The sequence below is a fragment of the Pezoporus wallicus genome, unplaced genomic scaffold, assembly GCF_028554395.1.
Source record: "Pezoporus wallicus isolate ANWC-B61680 ecotype Strahan unplaced genomic scaffold, APGP_CSIRO_Pwel_v1 contig_7066, whole genome shotgun sequence".
In the NCBI taxonomy this organism is placed as follows: Eukaryota; Metazoa; Chordata; class Aves; order Psittaciformes; family Psittacidae; genus Pezoporus; species Pezoporus wallicus.
Genome location: NW_026640426.1, coordinates 357,979 through 376,212, shown reverse-complemented (window position 1 = coordinate 376,212; position 18,234 = coordinate 357,979). Strand labels below are relative to the sequence as shown.

Sequence of the window (18,234 nt, the reverse complement as noted above, 5' to 3'; positions counted from 1 at the left end):
GCCTTGTAGGAGCAGTCATAATACAAAGGACCTGTAAAGGTCCTGTAATGGAAAGTAGAAAGAGTAGAGAACCTCCAAAAGTAAAAAGCCTCATTAAAACTGTAAAACAGAAATCCAAGAATGGAGTGCAAGGTGCTCTGGCATTTCTGTCTACGTTTCTAATGACAGCTGGAATGAAAGCCTGAAAGCCACAAGACAGAGCACAGCAGAATTAAATTTATTGAAGGGAAGACGAATGTAGAGTGAGCATATAGAGTATTATATATTTAAATGCAGAAGACAAAGTGATGAAGCAAGGACAGAAAAACTGAAAAGAAAATGGTGAGGATGACATAGTCTTCATCTTTACATTTGCCTGTCCCCTGCAGAAAGAGTCATCCAATTGTAATGCCATACCTTCTTTCCGTGATTAGGCCTATAGTTGAAATATAGTGACTTTTCAGCTGAGTGAGCACAATGATTTTAATAACTGTCTGCTAATTAACAGGTTTTTTGAGATAAAGACAGTTGAATAGCTGCATCCTCTGACATCCCAAATTAATAACGCTTCAGTAGCAAATAATAAAGTGGTAGAGATTGGAATTATTACTGGTTTGATACAGTAGAAAATAGATTAAAATGAATCTGACTTGTTTATCTATGCAACCTAGACCATTTCAACATGCTAAAGATCTCAGCTCCAGTATATGATGCCCTAGAGAGCTTCATATAAAGCTAGAAAAACTGCTCCTGAAGCAAGATTCAAAAATTTCTATATTATAACTTTATGAATAAAATTAATTAAGCAACAATTCATTACATTCTAAAAGCATCACTGGAACATAATAATCCTTGTTTGCAGCCCAAACAGTATTTGGTAATTACGGAATCATGGAGCAATGTGGGTATTTTTTTATTACAGTTCATTACATAAGATTACAAGGAAGAATTTGTCTTTGAATCATAATGAAAACTTAACTGACAGCACTATTCTAAAATATTTCTAAGGACTAAGTTTCAGTCTGTGTCTTAATCAATTTTATATTAGAAAGAGATTTTAACAAGATAATGCTGTGAACATCATTTCACTGCATTATAAAACCTTTGGCTGAATCTCGTAAGTAATTAAAACTCCAGCCATCTTGGAGATCTGACACAAATGCAGTCCTAATTTTAATATTCTTCAAGATTATACAGTTTCAAGTTTATTTTTCTTTACCACCTTTAATCAAACTTTAGCTTTTCCCTCACCCACCTACAAATAGTCTGAAGAAGAATAAACGCTAAACATCAGAATCATGCCTTCAGACATAAGTACTTCAGACATAAGACACAGGTAGTATTACAAAATGCAGTCACTTTTCTATGCAATATGTGCAATGATTCTCAAAGACTGCTCTTTCAGATCTTTTACTCTACCCAAATGTGCTCTGAAATGGGGCTGAATGCGCTAAGAGCTCATTCAGTTACAGAATAGTCTTCACCTAAGCTGGGGCTTCACCCAATAAAGCATTACTACCATGAGCTCACATTCATTTCAGATGCCTTTCTCAACACTATTTAATAAAATAAGAGGCAGATAATGTCCTGTGCAGATAACAGGACTACAATGCTGCCCATACAGACAAAACCGGTTGCCAGAAGTTTTAAAGAGCAATAGCACATTTTGAACTAAAATACCTGGAAGGAAGGACATCTTAGAAAAGGTTGTGCCACCATTCATCCCACACAGTGATAGGCAACTATTACTTCACTCTCAGCTGAACTCCTGACATCTATGAAGATCTCGTAGCTTGAATTAGGAGTAACTCGTCAAATCACTGAACCAGTTGTCATTTAAAGGGTCCAGCTGCCTTGTATGCTAGAGGCAGTCATGAGAAGCACAAAATTCAGGCTCCCGTCGAACAGATAATTTCAAAATAAGGAAGCAAGAAATTAAGAACAGTCTGAAAGTAACAAACAAAAGTTATTTGTGCTACATTGCATGGTTCATTAAAATGTAATGTCTGGTGTTAAAACTCATCATAACTGTTGATATTACGATTAAAACCATGGAGCTACAATATCTTGGTCCACATACCAAACAATATAATTGTGGACCCCCAGTCTTGGTACAGGCTTATTGTGGAACATTTTGCTCATTAATTAATTAAAATCTGCCATTTGCAAGAGTGTTCTGAAAAATTTTCTCCAGGAAATCTGTTTTAACTGAGTATGTGGAAAATGGATAAAACCCGCTTTTATTTGTGCCAATAAGAAAAGATCTGAAGAATAAAAAGATGCTACACAGGAAAAATTGCTATTATATATGACTACTGGATTCCACGACAGAGACAATTTACTAAACACAATTATCCAAGTGTATGTTAAAATATGTTTAAAGACTAATCAGACCAAAACAAACTTATAGCACTCACTGCAAGGTAACATATATCTATATGGGCTCAAGGTTGGGTATATGGTTTATGTGATGAACAGACATAATTTTTTCAGTGATATATATACATATATATGTATACATACACAACCAATACAAGTGAAGGGTATGCAAATTTCAAAGACATTTACAAGCAATCTATACATATGTAAACACACAGTTACGGCCTAATGAATTTTCTATTTGCTGCAGAATAGCCCAGCTCCTGTCTGAATGTGGAAAAGAACATCCCCTGCACTAAATAGCGTTATGACAATTTTCTGTGTCTGCATGACATCAAGAAGTATGGAGGAAGGCATGTGTGCTCACAATAAATTAGGGTACCATATTTAAAGTTCTCCCCTCCCCAGTTAGCAATTCCATAATAGTCTTGGGTACTGACTTGTCAACAACAACAGGAGTAAAATAGTGAAATACAGAAACCATGTATAAAAAAAACCATTTATTTTTTCACTAGAAGTATTTACATATAGTTTTGCTTTGTTTATGTACAGTTGTAAATGTAAGTTTAAAACTCATCATTAAACACCAGGATTTCAAGAACACAAATTTACTGACCTCAAAATTAGCTTCAAATTATCTGGCACACCTTTCCCTGGAACTCACAGAAGGCATTTTACAATAAATTGAGCTGGTGACAGCCACCCATTTCCAAAAGAAGCATTCCCACCTGCCCTGTGATCTTCCCCCTTTTTGTGCACAGAAGTTGTTTTACCTTGAACTACACTAGTGCCCGTCAACCCTTCAGTGACCAGGTCAGGGAGCAAACCTAGTGAAAATTAGTTTAAACCAGTGAAAAGAAATCCAAGGAAGATCAAATAGGTATTAACTGATCTGAATGTCATCCTCTGTTAAATAATATGTCCTCACCAACTTCTGGTAAGGAAGAGAGGAAATTTCCTCAAGTTGCACCAGGAGAGGTTTAGACTGGGTATTAGGAAAAATTCCTTCATCAAAAGGGTTATCATGCATTGAACCAGGATGCCCAGGGAAGTGGTTGAGTCACTATCCCTGAAGGTATTTAAAAGGTGTGTACATGTGGCACTTAGGGACATAAGGTGGACTTGGCAATGCTGGGTTAATGACTGGACTTGACGATCTTAGAGGTCTTTTCCAATCTAAATAATTCTATGACACAGCCTGGTTTAAGAAAGCTGCATTGAAAAGCACCATAAAAAGAGCAATAATTTTATTCAGTTTAGCTACTCAAATCAGGGTGGGGCCAGATGAGTAGCAGAAGACACAAAAAAATTGTCACAGGCAGAAATTTGTCACCAGGGCTGAGGGAGAGTAAAATCACTTGCTAAGCAGCTAATGACAAGACCATCTTAACTGCATTAGGAAAGCATACACTTAGAGGTCATAAAAGAAAAGGCAACAGCCTCTTCTGCTTACCACATCACAACAAAATTTCACATTGCATACCACGGTTTATTTCCTATGCCTTTGACAGACTAACAGGAGACAGCCTGAAAAGTAACTCTGCTTGTTATTGCCAGATCTTGACTTCTCCAGCCCAATCACATGTTGCAAGGAGTGATGGCAAGACTGGGTGAAATATTGTACTCACACAAGCTTCTTTATGTGCAGACAAAGTGCGAATAATCCTAGCAGTATGATAGTTATAGAAAAACACTTTGCCATCTGAACTTCCTGTCGCCAAAAGTGTTCCATCTGGAGAAAATTCACAGCCCACAGCAAAACCTTCCACCTGTGAAAATCAATAACAGTGTAACTCCTGATGCTGATAAGGAAAGGTCATTGTGATATACTGAAAAAGAATACAGTACCAAAAAAAAAATTGTATCTTTAAATAAACTTACACTAAGGACTTCTCCAGGTGTTTAATAAGACACAGCTACAACACAAACTTATTTAAACAAGCTGTTAAGTATTCATAGTGTCTTCTAGTAACTATTTTCTTCAGAGTGCATATGATTCAAAATAGACTGGCACATGGAAAAGCAAATGAAGCCAATTAATATCTATCACTGATTTATAATCAACCACTATTAGCAGACATACTAAAAAGCACACATACTTTGCTAACCATCTTGTTTCTAGATTTGGATACTAAGTTCCCAGTAAAGAAGGATACCTTATGTCCTTCATATCTTTTCTTCCTGTTGATTCGGTAAGGTCGCTGCGCAGAAAACAAAGCCATGTAGTTCCCATTTGTCTGAGCAACAAACACAGACTCTTTTGGGTGCAGAGTCAGACTCGGGCAAGTGTAACGCTCCTGAAAATAATTTTAAAGAAAGTTTTGTATGAAACAAAAGATTTGTTGAAATGATTCAGGTTATCTTATCACATTTTGGAAGACCATAAAAGGTAAGGTATACATAAGTCATAACCACAGCATACATTATAGAAAAGATATTTAACTCATTACAATCCACTGAAAGTCTTACACCAAGACAAATTTTAAATGAAATATCTACCCTGGTTTCATAGATGTTGACCAAAATCTCCCTCTGAACCATAATTCCACTGCAGAATAGCTGCAGAAAGGTAATAGGTAACTCCAACTTGATGGTACTGAATAGCCTACTAAGTCAGAAGTTCTTTATGACAGTGATTTGCCATGTAAGCTATTGCTGGCTGTAAATTCATAAATATCTTCAAAAAATTAGTAACACTTGGCTTTAGTCTAGTGTTCCAATTTAAGACTGAATTAAGATTACTTTTGAAAGACTGCATAGCGACTGCACTAGAAATCAACTACTCTCGCAGTGTTTTCACCAGGTCCAAAACCTCTGCTAGTTTTAGCCTAACTTAAAGGCACAGTGCTGAATTTTGGTGCCATGAATACAAACTAAACTACAAAAGAGCGTTGGCTGTAGGACGTATCTGCATGTGATGTCATTAGGCTGACAGTGACCACTGGAACTCACAGGCTATGGGGCAGAACAGGAAGAACATCAGACTAGTTTTATCGTGTGGCTTGAAAGTGATGAACTGGGAAGGAAGTTCTGGGTACTGTAAGGTACTGGGAACAGAAATCAAAACTGGATTAGGCAGTGTGCCTGGCTGGGAGTATGCTCCATGGCACAGCACTGCATGCTTGTGGGGGGAAACTGGGTCTAACAATAAGGGATCAGAAAGCACAATGTAATCCACAGGAGCGATGTGCTGTTATGCTGGTATTCTGGAGCTTGCTCCTATTCCAGTGCAGTCTGGATCAGCCCATGAGAGATGGCAGGGCTGTGTTTCCACCCCAGGGCTTTCGGTTCCAAGTGAACTGGACACCCCTCCAAGTTAAAGCGAACTGTGGCCTGCACTCTGCTGCCAAAGGAATTGAGAAAAATGCGTTGGCAATATCAATCGTGGCATACCACTTGGCTGCCTTTGACTCTAGTTCATACTGAAGTTCTAGCATGTCCGGTACGGCAGCACTCAATGGTGGTGTGACTTCGTTCAGGCCACCATAGTCTACTGTTAGTCTCCACTCTCCGTTAAACTTTCGCACTGGCCGTATGGGGCTATTAAAGGGCGAGCGGGTCCTGCTGATGACTCCCTGACTCTCCAGTCTACGGATCAGCTGATGGATGGGAATCAGCGAGTCCTGGTTGGTGCAATATTGCTGCTGGTGCACTGTTGCGGTCGTGATTGGCACTTGTTGTTCTTCAACCTTCAGCAACCCCACAACAGAAGGATCCTCTGAGAGACCAGGCAAGGTGGACAGCTGCTCAATTTCCTCAGTCTCCAAAGCAGCAATACCAAAAGCCCACCGGTACCCTTTTGGGTCTTTGAAGTACCCTCTCTTGAGGTAGTCTATGCCGAGGATGCATGGAGCCTCTGGACCAGTCACAATAGGGTGCTTTTGCCACTTCCTCCCAGTCAAGCCGATTTCAGCCTCCAGTACAGTCAACTCTTGGGATCCTCCTGTCACTCCAGAAATATAGATGGGTTCCACCCCTTGACAGCTTGATGGCATCAGGGTACACTGTGCACCAGTATCTACTAGAGCCTTATACTTCTGTAGGACTGATGCGCCAGGCCATCTGATCCACGCAGTCCAGTAAATCCGATTGTCCCCTACCTCCACCTGGCTGGAGGCAGGGCCCCTCTAATAGTCATCACAATATTGGTCACTTACGTCTGGTAGACAGGGATTAGTCTTCTTTATTATAGGAGCTGGAGTAAAAGCAGTTCTTCCACTCCATCTGCGAAACTGCTCACCAAAGACTGAAGCCTCAGCTTTCATGGGATGATCATCCTTGACCTTTGTTCTTCTCTTCAATTCACGCACCCATTCCTCCAGAGCTGAGGTAGGTTTTCCATCCCACTTCCTCATGTATTCTCCGTGATCCCGCAGGTAAAACCATAGGGTGGCCCGTGGCATACACCTTCTATATCTTCTCTCTTGAGCAGTAGGGCACCTCTTGTTAATAGCTGAGATGTGTGTCGGCACACGTGAGGAGCTGAATAGATCAGATAGATCATCTCTCAATTGTCTGAACTCCTGGGACAGTTTTTCCACAGCTGAAATGATGGTAGGGGTGAGACTGTCTTTGAACTCTCAGAGTTTATGAACCATTTCATCCACTGTTAGTGGTACTGTGTCATTCCAGGTTACTGTTGCCAATGAATGTGCATATGACGACGGTGCATTTCGTGTAAATTTCCACCACATGGGTTGTGTACATTCGACTTCATCTGGATCTATGGGTGCATCCCTGGCATTACCTTTTGACAGATCATCTCTACAATGGCTGATTCCCTCAGAGACTGGATGCCTCTCTCTAGAGTAGTCCACTTGGCCAAACGACTTATCATCTTTGTATGGAAACCTTTCACAGCTGCCAAGAGCCGTCTCCAAAGGCTGAGGGATTGTTTCTCTCTTGCAATTGCTTTGTCAATTCCCCCTTCCCTAGCAAGTAATCCCAGCTGCTTAGCTTCCCTACCTTCTAATTCATGACCATCAGCCCTATTGTCCCAGCATCAGAGCAACCAGGTGATGATGTGCTCCTTTGGTTGATGGGTAAAATCTTTTCGTATATTCCGTCGCTCAGTTGAGGTCCGGGATTGAGAAGTCACCTCTTCTTCCTCTGATTCATGTGATGATGACTCCTGATCAGATGCTGTCCTGGGTAGTAAGTGCATTGGCATTGCTGCTTCATCTTTCTTGTCTCTTTTTTGCTTTTCCGCTTGCATACAGGGGCAACCGATATTGGCAAAAATTGGTCCTCTGGTTTAGCTGCAGTGATTATCACTGTGATTGGAGTGGCTGCAGTATCTGTTGTCAGGGTTTGGGTAGCTGCTGTACTTGTCACTGGGGTTAGTGTAGTTGCTGTGCTTGGAGCTGGAGTAGCTGCGCTGTCTGTTGTGGTCAGAGTTTGTGTAGCTGCTGTACTTGTCACTGGGGTTGGTGTAGTTGCTGTATTTGGAGTTGGTGTAGTTGCTGTATTTGGAGTTGGTGTAGCTGCTGTACTTGGAGTTGGTGTAGCTGCTGTATTTGGAGTTAGAGTAGCTGAATTGTTGGTTTCTTTGCCATCAGATCCAGAGACTTTTTTTTTTCCCTCTGAAGGTGCTAGATGGTTTTGAACAGGGCTCTGTAAGCATAGGCCAAGCCCCAGCACGTTGCCATGATTTGTCCCTCTCTGGTATGGCCAGCATGACAACACACCTCATTTAAGTGTTTTACTAATTCTTCTGGATTTTGCACTTGTTCAGTGTTGAAGTTCCAAAGCACTGGAGGGGCCCACTGGCCTCATACTTGCCCATACTATCCCACATACGCTGCCACTCATGACTGTCCAGCCTCAGGGAAATTCTCTTGGTCCTCCTATATCATGGTCTAACCCCAGACAAGGCCCAAACCCAACTCTGCTTAACTTTTGAGATCAGATGAAATGGTCGTGGATAAAAAACACTCTGTATGTGTGCTAATATGGTGATCCCCGTAACAATCAGCAGGCAGGTCTCAAGGGTACCCAAAGGCCATTCAAAACCTTCAGAACTCTCAAATGATGTTATAAACGGTCTGGTAGGGGGGCTGGGAAGGTAAGGGAATGTCTCCTTCACAGGTTGACCACCCGAGGAGGGGAAAAAAAGATGTGTAATTGCTAAACACTTCTATCATATACCTCCCAAAGTATAGAGGTGGTGACCACACTCAGAAAGCAAGCCAGGTCAGTTTCACGATCAATGAATCTATTGTATTAGAAATCATTACCATAAAGTACAATGAAACAAGAACCTTAGCCCAAGGTCCCCAGCTGATGAACAGTAACACAGCAAATACCGGCTGTAAGTAAGGTACGACATGCTGAAGCTCTGAGATCAAGAGCAACAACTTTGAGAGCCAATAAATCAGCATTGTGAGGAGTGACTATTAATCCAAAACAATGAATGCTTATCACAGATATGTTTAGACACACTCTGGTCAGATCTGTCGTTATCTCAACCCTGCATGCCCCACGTCGGGTGCCACAAAAAACTGTTGTGGTTTAAGCCCAGCCAGTAACTCAGAACCACGCAGCTGCTATCTCACTCCCCCTCCCCCTTCCTCCTCCCCCACTCCCGGAGGGATGGGGAGGAGAGTCGAAAGAACGTAACTCCCACAGGCTGGGATAAGAGCAGTCTGGTAACTAAGGTATAACACAAACCACTGCTGCTGCCACCGATAATAATAATGATAAGGTAAATAACAAGGGAAGAGAATACAACCGCTCACCACCTGCCGACTGATACCCAGGCTGACCCAAGCAGTGATCTCACCCTTCTGGGCAACTGCCCCCAGTTTACACAGTGGGCATGACATGCTGTGGTATGGAATACCTCTTTGGCTAGCTTGGGTCAGGTGACCTGTCTCTGCTTCTTCCCGGCTTCCCCTCCTCCCTGACAGAGCATGAGACTCAGAAAGTCCTTGGTCAGAGTAAACATTACTGAGCAGCAACTAAAAACATCGGTGTTATCAGTGCTGTTCCCAGGCTGAGAGTCAAAACCACAGCACTGCACCAGCCACTAAGAAGGAGAAAAATGACTGCTACTGCTGAACCCGGGACATGTGCATACTACAGTAATGGGCTATTTTAGAGCTCTTAACTACTCATTTGTTAAAGCAGACAAGCAATACATCAAGTTCTTTTGGGGTCTAATCTGCCTGAAGAGCGCAGGGGTTCTCTCCCACATTGAAAGGTTCAAAGGTGAAATTCAGAAAAGTGAAGAGTTTCCAAAATCACCTTGCTTATTCACAGTGCAGAAAAGGGGAGAAAAAGTCTGTTTCAGAGCCGCTGTAGTAGTGAGAAGGTAGGCTATGGGGGGTTGTTAGTTGGTTTGTTTGACAGGGGATAAACAGAAGAAAAATTATTTGGTTGGTTTTACTTCTTGATACTGAACCTGACTGATCTGTAATTCATATGTTCACAGCTTTTTTGTTTTTCCCTTATTGTCTATCCAAGATGTTGATAGATCCAATATTGGATGAAGACATAACTGTGGAAATTAAACATGAAACAATCAGACTAGATCACCAACTTCATGTTCTTGTCAGCAGATAACTGTTAATTTCAGCCAAAAGCATCTGTATATAATCCAATCATCTTACATAGAATATTAGACATGGGTTTCAAAAAAGACCCAGCGAGTTAGAAATATCTGTTAGCTTCCTTAGTAATCTCCTTTGAAGCTGTCAGGCTTTTCAGAAAATTTAGTCCATTATCTTGCCTGGATAGATTACTGAGAGAAATACTGCACCTGCACTGTTAAAGGTAAATTTCGCCTCTGTGATTGTGCCGTACTAGGTATCTATAGGCACATATCAGGTTGCTATTACTATGCAAATATTAAATTTGTCAATAGCCCTCATTGTAGCTGATGAAAAATGTATGAAAAAGTGTGGGAAAAGAAAGCAACTACTGCCATTCGTCACTGGCAAGCTAGACACTGCAGTGTCCTTGCCTAATTATAGCTGAGTTGTCAGTGAATGAGCACCAAAATGTAAACATTTTTAACACAAAGAGACCTAACGGTGTTCAAGGTCATTTTTTCAGAATAAGTAAGTGCTTTTAATATACATTATATATATATACAGAACTAAAGAAAGCCCTCAACTTACAGTGAGAGCATTTTATACACCACATAATCTTTCAGAAAATCAAGGTTTTTTTACAACACTGACAAGCATGGAATACTAAATCCCAAACAACACCAGTTGTTAATCTTACATGGAAAATCTGATTGGAGATTTTTGCAGCACTTTGGAAGTCCCATGCAATAATGGTACGATCAGCTGAGTCACGGCTTACTGCATCTGTGCTTGTAAGAAATTCTTTTCCTTCTGGGAGAAAGAGCATGTCCAATGTCTGTTGAATGGCAGCTTTATACACTCTTAACACCTAGTGGAAAAAAAAGTTTGTTATTTTTGACAGATTAGAAGAACCAATAACTTAAATTTTCTCTTTTATTAATAACCAACATATTCTCTTTGTATTAATAAACAACAAATGTAAAATGTGAAAAAGCACCTAATTTTTAACTGGTAGAAGAAAAAATACCCCATTGGCTTAACTGTTAAGTTTGCTCAAAACCAAAAGAGAAGAGTACCAGAGATGGAAAAGTGGAACCACTGAGAACTACAAGAGCATTGCCCATGTGTGCAGAGGTGCAGCTAGAAAAGCAAAAGCTCAGCTTGAACTGAAATTAGGTACATAATTAAAATTGGGTAACTAATTGAAATATTTTCCCACTCTTGAACACGAGAGGTGAATTAGTTACCAGCAATGCTGAAAGGCAGAGGTTCTCAATGCTTTCTTCACCTCTGTCTTTATCAGCAGTTGGGCCACAGGCCTTGGGAACAAAAATCCAGGCTGATGAAAACACAGACCCACCGTCAGTGGAAAAAAAAAAAAAAAGAAAGATTTGGTATGTCAACTATTACAGGAGCTTGACCCCTACACATCAGTGGGCCCTGACGTTATCCACCCAAGGGTAAGAGCCAGCTGACACCATTGCAAGGATGCTCTCCATAATCTTTGAGAAGTCATCGAGATTGGGGGACATTCTAGAAAACTGGAAGAAGGCAAATGTCAGTTCACACCAAAGTGGGTTAGATCCATATAGAAATGGGTCCTCAGCCACCAGATGCTGAATCTTTTAACAGCCTGTGAATTGGATCTTAAAATGTAACAGACATTTTGAAATATTCTAAAGAATATATGAACTATTTGAATTTCCTTTCTTTCCACCTTTCTTCATGAAATTCTGCATCTGTGCTGTCTACTTTGAATTTTGCAAATCAATATTTCTGCTTTCTTTTTCTCTTATTTGCCTCCAGTAAAGAGCAACTTCAAGGCAAATGGCCAGATCAAAAGAATCCATCTCTCTGAATATGGTGATCCTTGAAACTAGGACACTGGAAGACTCTTACTTATTAATATCTACATACGTATCTCTCTCACCAAGACAGCTAAAAAGTAGCTGCCTGCATTTCCAACAGGGTGTTCAGAGGTTAGTCCTTCTAATGTCACTAGAAAAAAAAACAGAGCAGGCAGAGCACTTGAACTATTATACTGAAACAGTCCCCAGCTTTGTGAAGCATTTCAGTGCCTACTTCATATCCCTAGCAACATGGGACTACTGATTCCAGGGCCCAGAACTTTTACAGATACCGTAAGCACATGCATTTTTTTATAAAAATAATTTTCAGGTGTCACAGTGAAATATCCTGGATTATACCTCTGCTTTATACTTTAACCAGTAAAAGAAAAATAGTTTCAAATATCAAACACAAGAACTTCCTGATTTCCTTCCTCCAGCTCAAAAGTCTGAGACTACTTGGAAATGTTCAGATCTAGCAGATCCTGCTTTACAGTAGCAATATACTAGATCATCTCCTGAGGTCCCTTGCATTTCTGCTTCCCGTGATCTTGGCATGTAGAAGGACAGCAGCAACAGCTGCTCCGACTGCTTTTCATAGGCTCTGTGAAATGTATGCTTTAGAAAGACAATGTTTGCATTCACTGAAGAACCTCACTCATGCAAGCACATTATACACCCTGTAAGTTCATCAACAAGATCTGAACCCGCAGACTCAAAAACCTGGCATGCTTTTCAGCAATCTGCCTGCATTTTTAAGATAATGAATATACAAATGTGTTACTTGCTCTCATCAGATTTTTCAGCCCACAAATCCACATGATATACAAAGCAATTAGACTTTGCAAAGCCAACAGTTATATTTGCCTCCACTTTTCTTTATGGAGAAATCATCATGCTATTTCCTCAAAGACTTATAAAAGGAAGTCCATAGTTCGTTAGTAAAGTAGAATATGAAGGTATTCTCTAGGAGCAAAAATAAAAATAATAATAAAAAATAAATAAATAAAACCACAAAATACAATAGCTGCCTGGAATGAGAAATGAAAAATCATACAGGAACTGCAGGTGTCCTGAAATAAAGTTTAATTGAGAGGAGGGGGGGTACAAAAGGCTCTACCGCCCCAACAGACTGAAGAGACAGCTACTTAGCAGCAGGCACTTTCACAGATGTGACAAGTTCCAACTGGAGAGTTGGCAAGATCAGTGCAGAGCAGCATAAACAAGTAGAAACAGGGACAGGAAAGCAGAAACAAAGGCCAATTGGTGTTGGGAAATGAAGAAGAACCATACAGAGCAATAAATGATAATAAAGTCCCAAACGGTGCTTCATGATAGTAACTGGATAATATTCTCTTATTTTAAAGGTGAAAAACTCAAATGTACTGTTTAGGCCTTCATCTGCAAAAAAAAAAAAAAAACCCTTGTGAAATGTATGTATACACATATCCATACATACACTGTGTTCAGCACTGTTAAGGGGTTTTTAGGCTTGGGACTTAAAATTTTCTGTTTGAAGCAACAGTAATCTCTCAGTAAGGAAAAAGTAGAGGTCATGCAGTAAGTAACATGCACATGCTTTTAATGTTTTGCTGAAATCCTCTTGGGCTCTCACATAAACTGACACTAATAATCTAAACATTTTCATTGCTAATCATTACATATATATGGTTGTCTGTTAATAGGACATCTAACCAAATTACCCATGGATGTTAGCTTTGCAACAGGAAGCTCCGTAAAAATAAGTAAAAAAAAAACATTTTTTCTATAAGTACCTCAGAAAAACTATGCTATTTAATCTTCAAACCACACAGTAAGAGCTGACTCAGAGAACAATAAACTAACATTTTGACAAGCAGCTGGGAACTTGATATACATAGTATTTAAATTCTTCCATAAAGATAGCTTTCAAATTTTGCAACACCCCTGCTCAGAAAAGTACTCATAATTAAACCTGATTTGTTCTACCTTAGACAATTAATTCATGACATGCCTGAGGAACTTGCTTGGGGAAAGCACCAGTTTCCTTACCCTGCTGGCTTTAGTTTGTTAATAATAGCTTTTGCCCTTTTTCTATTTGCAGATTTATCACCAATAAGCATTGGAAATCCACAGTCCACTTCTTCAATCTAAGCATTTCCTATAAATAAAAGAAATAATTTCAAAAGAAGTCCTAATACTTTCTGGTGTCAACACAATCCAACATAATAATAAAGCTTCTTCACTAAGGCAAGAGCTCATGGCTGCAGGCATTCAACAAGAAAGGTAATTTAAGCAAATTAAGTCAGTTTCAAAGAGATTCTTAGGGTTCTGATGATTTGAAAACCATGCTGTGATACGGAATTCAAGGTATATATTTCAGATGGGTGTTCTATAATCCTTTGCTGCATAAAGTACATGCAATGCCTGGTATTTTTTTCTGTCAAGAAAGCCCAAAGCCTCAACACAAGCAGTTCAGAAACTGCTGCTCACCCAAGCTCTGAGCTGCTCACCTGTAATCTATATGCACTGCACTTTCCTAAAAAGTCCCTCAAACTTTAAGCAAGTGGTGAGAAAGAAACGTGCTTTTATAGTCATTGTCCTGAGCATCAGCAGATGAGATCTCAAAACAAATCTGACAGGACTACATGTAATCTGGATGGTCATGGAAAAAAACCTTAATCAGCCAGTGCCATGCCTTCCAACCTATAAAAATGGCCATATTTTTATTTCCACCTCTTGTCCTACCTTTTTAGATTGAGTGCTTTGGTATGAAACTGTCTCTTCCTGTAGGCATGTTGGGTAATTAAAGCAATCGTGGACTGATTTAAGTTTCCTCTGCGAAACAGTAATAGAGCACTACTAGTAATAAAAAGTGCACTTTAAGAGAAAGTTAATTTTGCACAAAATAGAAGCTTTTTTATCTACTGCAGTGCAAGCCATTTGTGTCAATCTATTCTAGAGAGTAAGGTGTTAAGACAGATGACTACTATATGAACAATGTACTCTTTTTCTAAGTCACTTCAGATTGCTTGAGAAAGCACAGGATTCTTGTGATGCAAAGTGTCAACCATTTATTAGGAAAAAGAATATTTTCCCATCAGAATTTTATTTAAAATTATCTCATCTCAAATAGGATAAGTGAAATCTGTATACAGGAAACAGACGAGGAACATCCAAGATGCAGAACGGCTTTTTTATGAGAAGCAATAACCAAGGACTTTACAGTACAGAAATGGACAACCATGGGGAATTTGAAAGTATCAGAAATAAAGTCTGAGTGGCATGGAGAAGGTGACCGATTTCTTCCATGATAAGAATTCAGACTCCAAACTAGCAGATGGCAGATTCAAAACAAGATGCTTCTTCCCACAATACATATTTAAATTGTATTTTTTGCTACAGGATGTTGTAGACATTAAAAAAAAAAAAAAAAAAAGAGAGAAAATCAAGAACAACCAATTCTACAGTTGAAAACTTAAACAGACCATGAAAGACAAAGACAGTATCTGTGGTGCAAGAAGTGCCCACACTCTACATTAGAAAGGTCTGGGTAACCATTGCTGGGAATCGAGATGGAGTTTGCTGTGCTTTCATATTCTTGTTTGTTTAAAAGTATACTGGTAGCCGCTGGGTGTTTAAAATTTGTCTAGAAACGGGCTAAAACCAGAATGGCTATTCCCCAACAGCTTCTCATTTGAACACTCACACTCCACAAAGAGGCATGTTTTGTCTCTGGCCCATTTCAGTCTCCTCAGGAGCAGCTGCTATGATTGTCTGTCACAGACAGACAGGTCTATGATTATCATCTGTGATACCACCATATGAGGTTTCCAAATAAACACAGCAGGACTGCTCATGTATATGATACAGCCACATAAAATGTGTCCTCACACTCAGAAAGGACTCCAGAATGTTCACATTTAAAACCGAACACCATTACACAAGTACAAATATATTCCTCACCAGATTTCTTCAAACTTTTTGTCCATAGATTCAGTCAGGCTTTCTCAACTGTGAGAAGAATATCTTCAGTTTTCTAAAGAACTGAATAAATCATCTTATTTTAATTACATTGCTCTTCCTAATACCATCGGTACATGACAATGTAATGGTTGTTTCTATAGAAACCAGAAGTGCAAGTAATCACCAATTTCTACAACCTTTTTTCATATTTATATGCTATCCAGAGACAAATTCATTAGTGTCATAGTTTAAGTTTCCTAAATGCTACATGCTACGGAAATTGACAGCATCTCATCTGAAAGAAATTGCAATAGAATGTTTCCAAGGAACTAAATGCACTGCACTTGCACTCTGAATTCATTAATTTTTAAACTGTCTTTTAATGACTTTGGCTTCTTTCTTTATAAACTCAAGTATAGACAAATAGCTCAACATAAAGATTTCTTTTTTAAGCATAAAACTATATATGATAGTTGAAATTTTGTAGCTAAATGATATTCAATCCAGAGCAATAAAGCAAGATGGGGAGATGGGGGAGAAGCCCCTGTTTATACTCTGTGTTGGCCTCTGATAATAATAAAAATCCTGCAGTGCATTTCTAGACTAATTTTAAAAGCTCAAACTAACTGCTTCCACCATTTTCTAGTAAATATGTTCTCTAGCTTATAAGACCTGAATTTCAAAAATGGGAATTCTGTGTAAATATTCAAATCTAAATTTTCCTCAAATTTGCCTATCACTCCAACAGACTGACTTTGTATTCATCTTTTTTGAAACCTTGCTTATGTCCTGACAAAATTTTGTTATTAATCTCAAAAGGCTGAATCTTTGCATTCATTTGTACTCTTCCTATTCCTAGTAAGTCACGGGCATTTTCTCTGCATGGTATTCTATCCCTTTTTTATTATCATTGATTGTGCTAGCATAATACTTTCTGTAACAAATATTTTTTCAGAATTAAAATAATAAATGTTGTCTCCATTTGGAGCCACACCTGAAGCATGTCACCAAATACCTCCCAGTTTCCTTTCTTGAGTTCTCCTCTTTAGCTTTTCTCATTTTACAGTACCTACATTAGTCTCTGCTTCTTCAGCTTCTCTAATTGTTCAAAAAAAAAAAGTCCAAAATTGTGGAGTAACAGCCTTCCTTGTTTAATATAAGGAGTGTATTTGCATTTATGGAGGTCTAATATTATTTAAAGATCAGAGCCACAGCCCTGTCACCTTCCACTTATTCCCTCCCTGAATCATTGCACAGTGCTTCCTCAGGACTTGCCGTTCTGACAGCTACAGCAGATAGCTCTTGCCAAAGCTCCAACAGTGGTTTATGACATAGAACACATGAACTGAATACATCTAACAGCTGAATAAACTATTCCTCTATTTTTAACAGAGTCCAAAAAAAGTTAGAGATCTCCCTGCCTTTAGAGTTCCTTGCATTTCTGTATGCACATGATAAAGAACCAGTTCCTGAATGCTTACAAAATGTTTCGTCAATCAAAGCAAAATGTAAATAAAAGGTGAAATAAGCAAAACTTTAATTATATGGATACATTTAGAAAATGCAAATTAATACATTCAGATGCAAGTTCTTGAGTGTTCTTTGTCCTTTCAACAGAGATAATACTATCCCTGCTTCACACTATGCAAACCTTGCTGGCATGTGTAAATAAATCTTCAACTCAGTTTGACAACTTACACTCATGGTGTAAAGAATGTTAGCTCCTTTGGCTAACTTTAAATTATCAGCAGAGCTGTAGCGTTGTTCTGATATTACATCTGTGTAAGCTTAGCTAAAGGATACAGGTCTCAACCCTATGTTCTCTTTGGTGCTTCAAGAAATATCAAAATTTCAGGTAGAATAAGTGTTTGGAACATATATTGTCTCCTGTCTGAAAAGCTAATATAGTTCAGCCAAAACGGAGAGTAACTGTATAATTCAACTGGTTTGTGCTGAACATCTTAAGAAGTTCTTCCACAGCTCAGAGAAAGGAAATACTTCCAAAATACGTAAGTACTTTAAGGTCTCAGTGTTATCGCACAGTTCTTTTTACAGGGCATTTTACAGGTTTTTTCTAGGTTCAGCTCCGAGGTCCAAAGATCCCACAAGCAGCTGTTCAATATGATTCTCTCTCTATGGTAAACACTGCAGAGATGGTTTTGGTTTTGTTTTTTTTAAACATGGCAGCTCATTTCCAAGCTTTCTGGTCTTTTCATAAAGTCTCTATAAACATTCTCCAAGTGTTTCATAAATGTAATGAATCTGTTATACAGCAATATAAGATCTCCAGAATAATCCCTTCACCAGAGACAAAACTGGGTTTAACACAAAGGAATACCACTAAAATAAATCTCTACATGCTATTCAACTGCCTTTTCTATTCTTTCATTTTTTTTCCCCCTCAGGCCTTGATTACTTGCCTCTCTAAGTTTGAGATGCCTGTGTATCTTACATTTCACTGAGCAGTTAACAAGCTATGCCATCCATTCATTTCTCTGAAGTATGTTGCTTAGCTTTACCTTGAAGATTTTAACTCCCATATTGTTCTTTCA

The 18,234-nt window shown here is 39.1% G+C and overlaps 1 protein-coding gene across 2 annotated transcripts in view; it reads right to left on the bottom strand.

Moving 5' to 3' along the window:
- Window positions 1-2,847: 2,847 nt before the first annotated feature.
- WDR25 (WD repeat domain 25) overlaps window positions 2,848-18,234 on the bottom strand; it is a 66,439-nt gene continuing 51,052 nt past the window's right edge. The window contains exons 4-6 of one of the 2 annotated variants that reach the window (XM_057418941.1): window positions 10,588-10,758; window positions 4,515-4,559; window positions 2,848-4,127 (exon numbers count right to left, since the gene is read on the bottom strand). In XM_057418941.1, coding sequence (XP_057274924.1) covers window positions 3,906-4,127; window positions 4,515-4,559; window positions 10,588-10,758 — 438 coding nt within the window. In that variant the 3' untranslated portion in view covers window positions 2,848-3,905. Of the gene's footprint in view, window positions 4,128-4,514; window positions 4,656-10,587; window positions 10,759-18,234 lie in introns of both variants that reach the window. The other variant, XM_057418940.1, reaches the window with a different exon arrangement.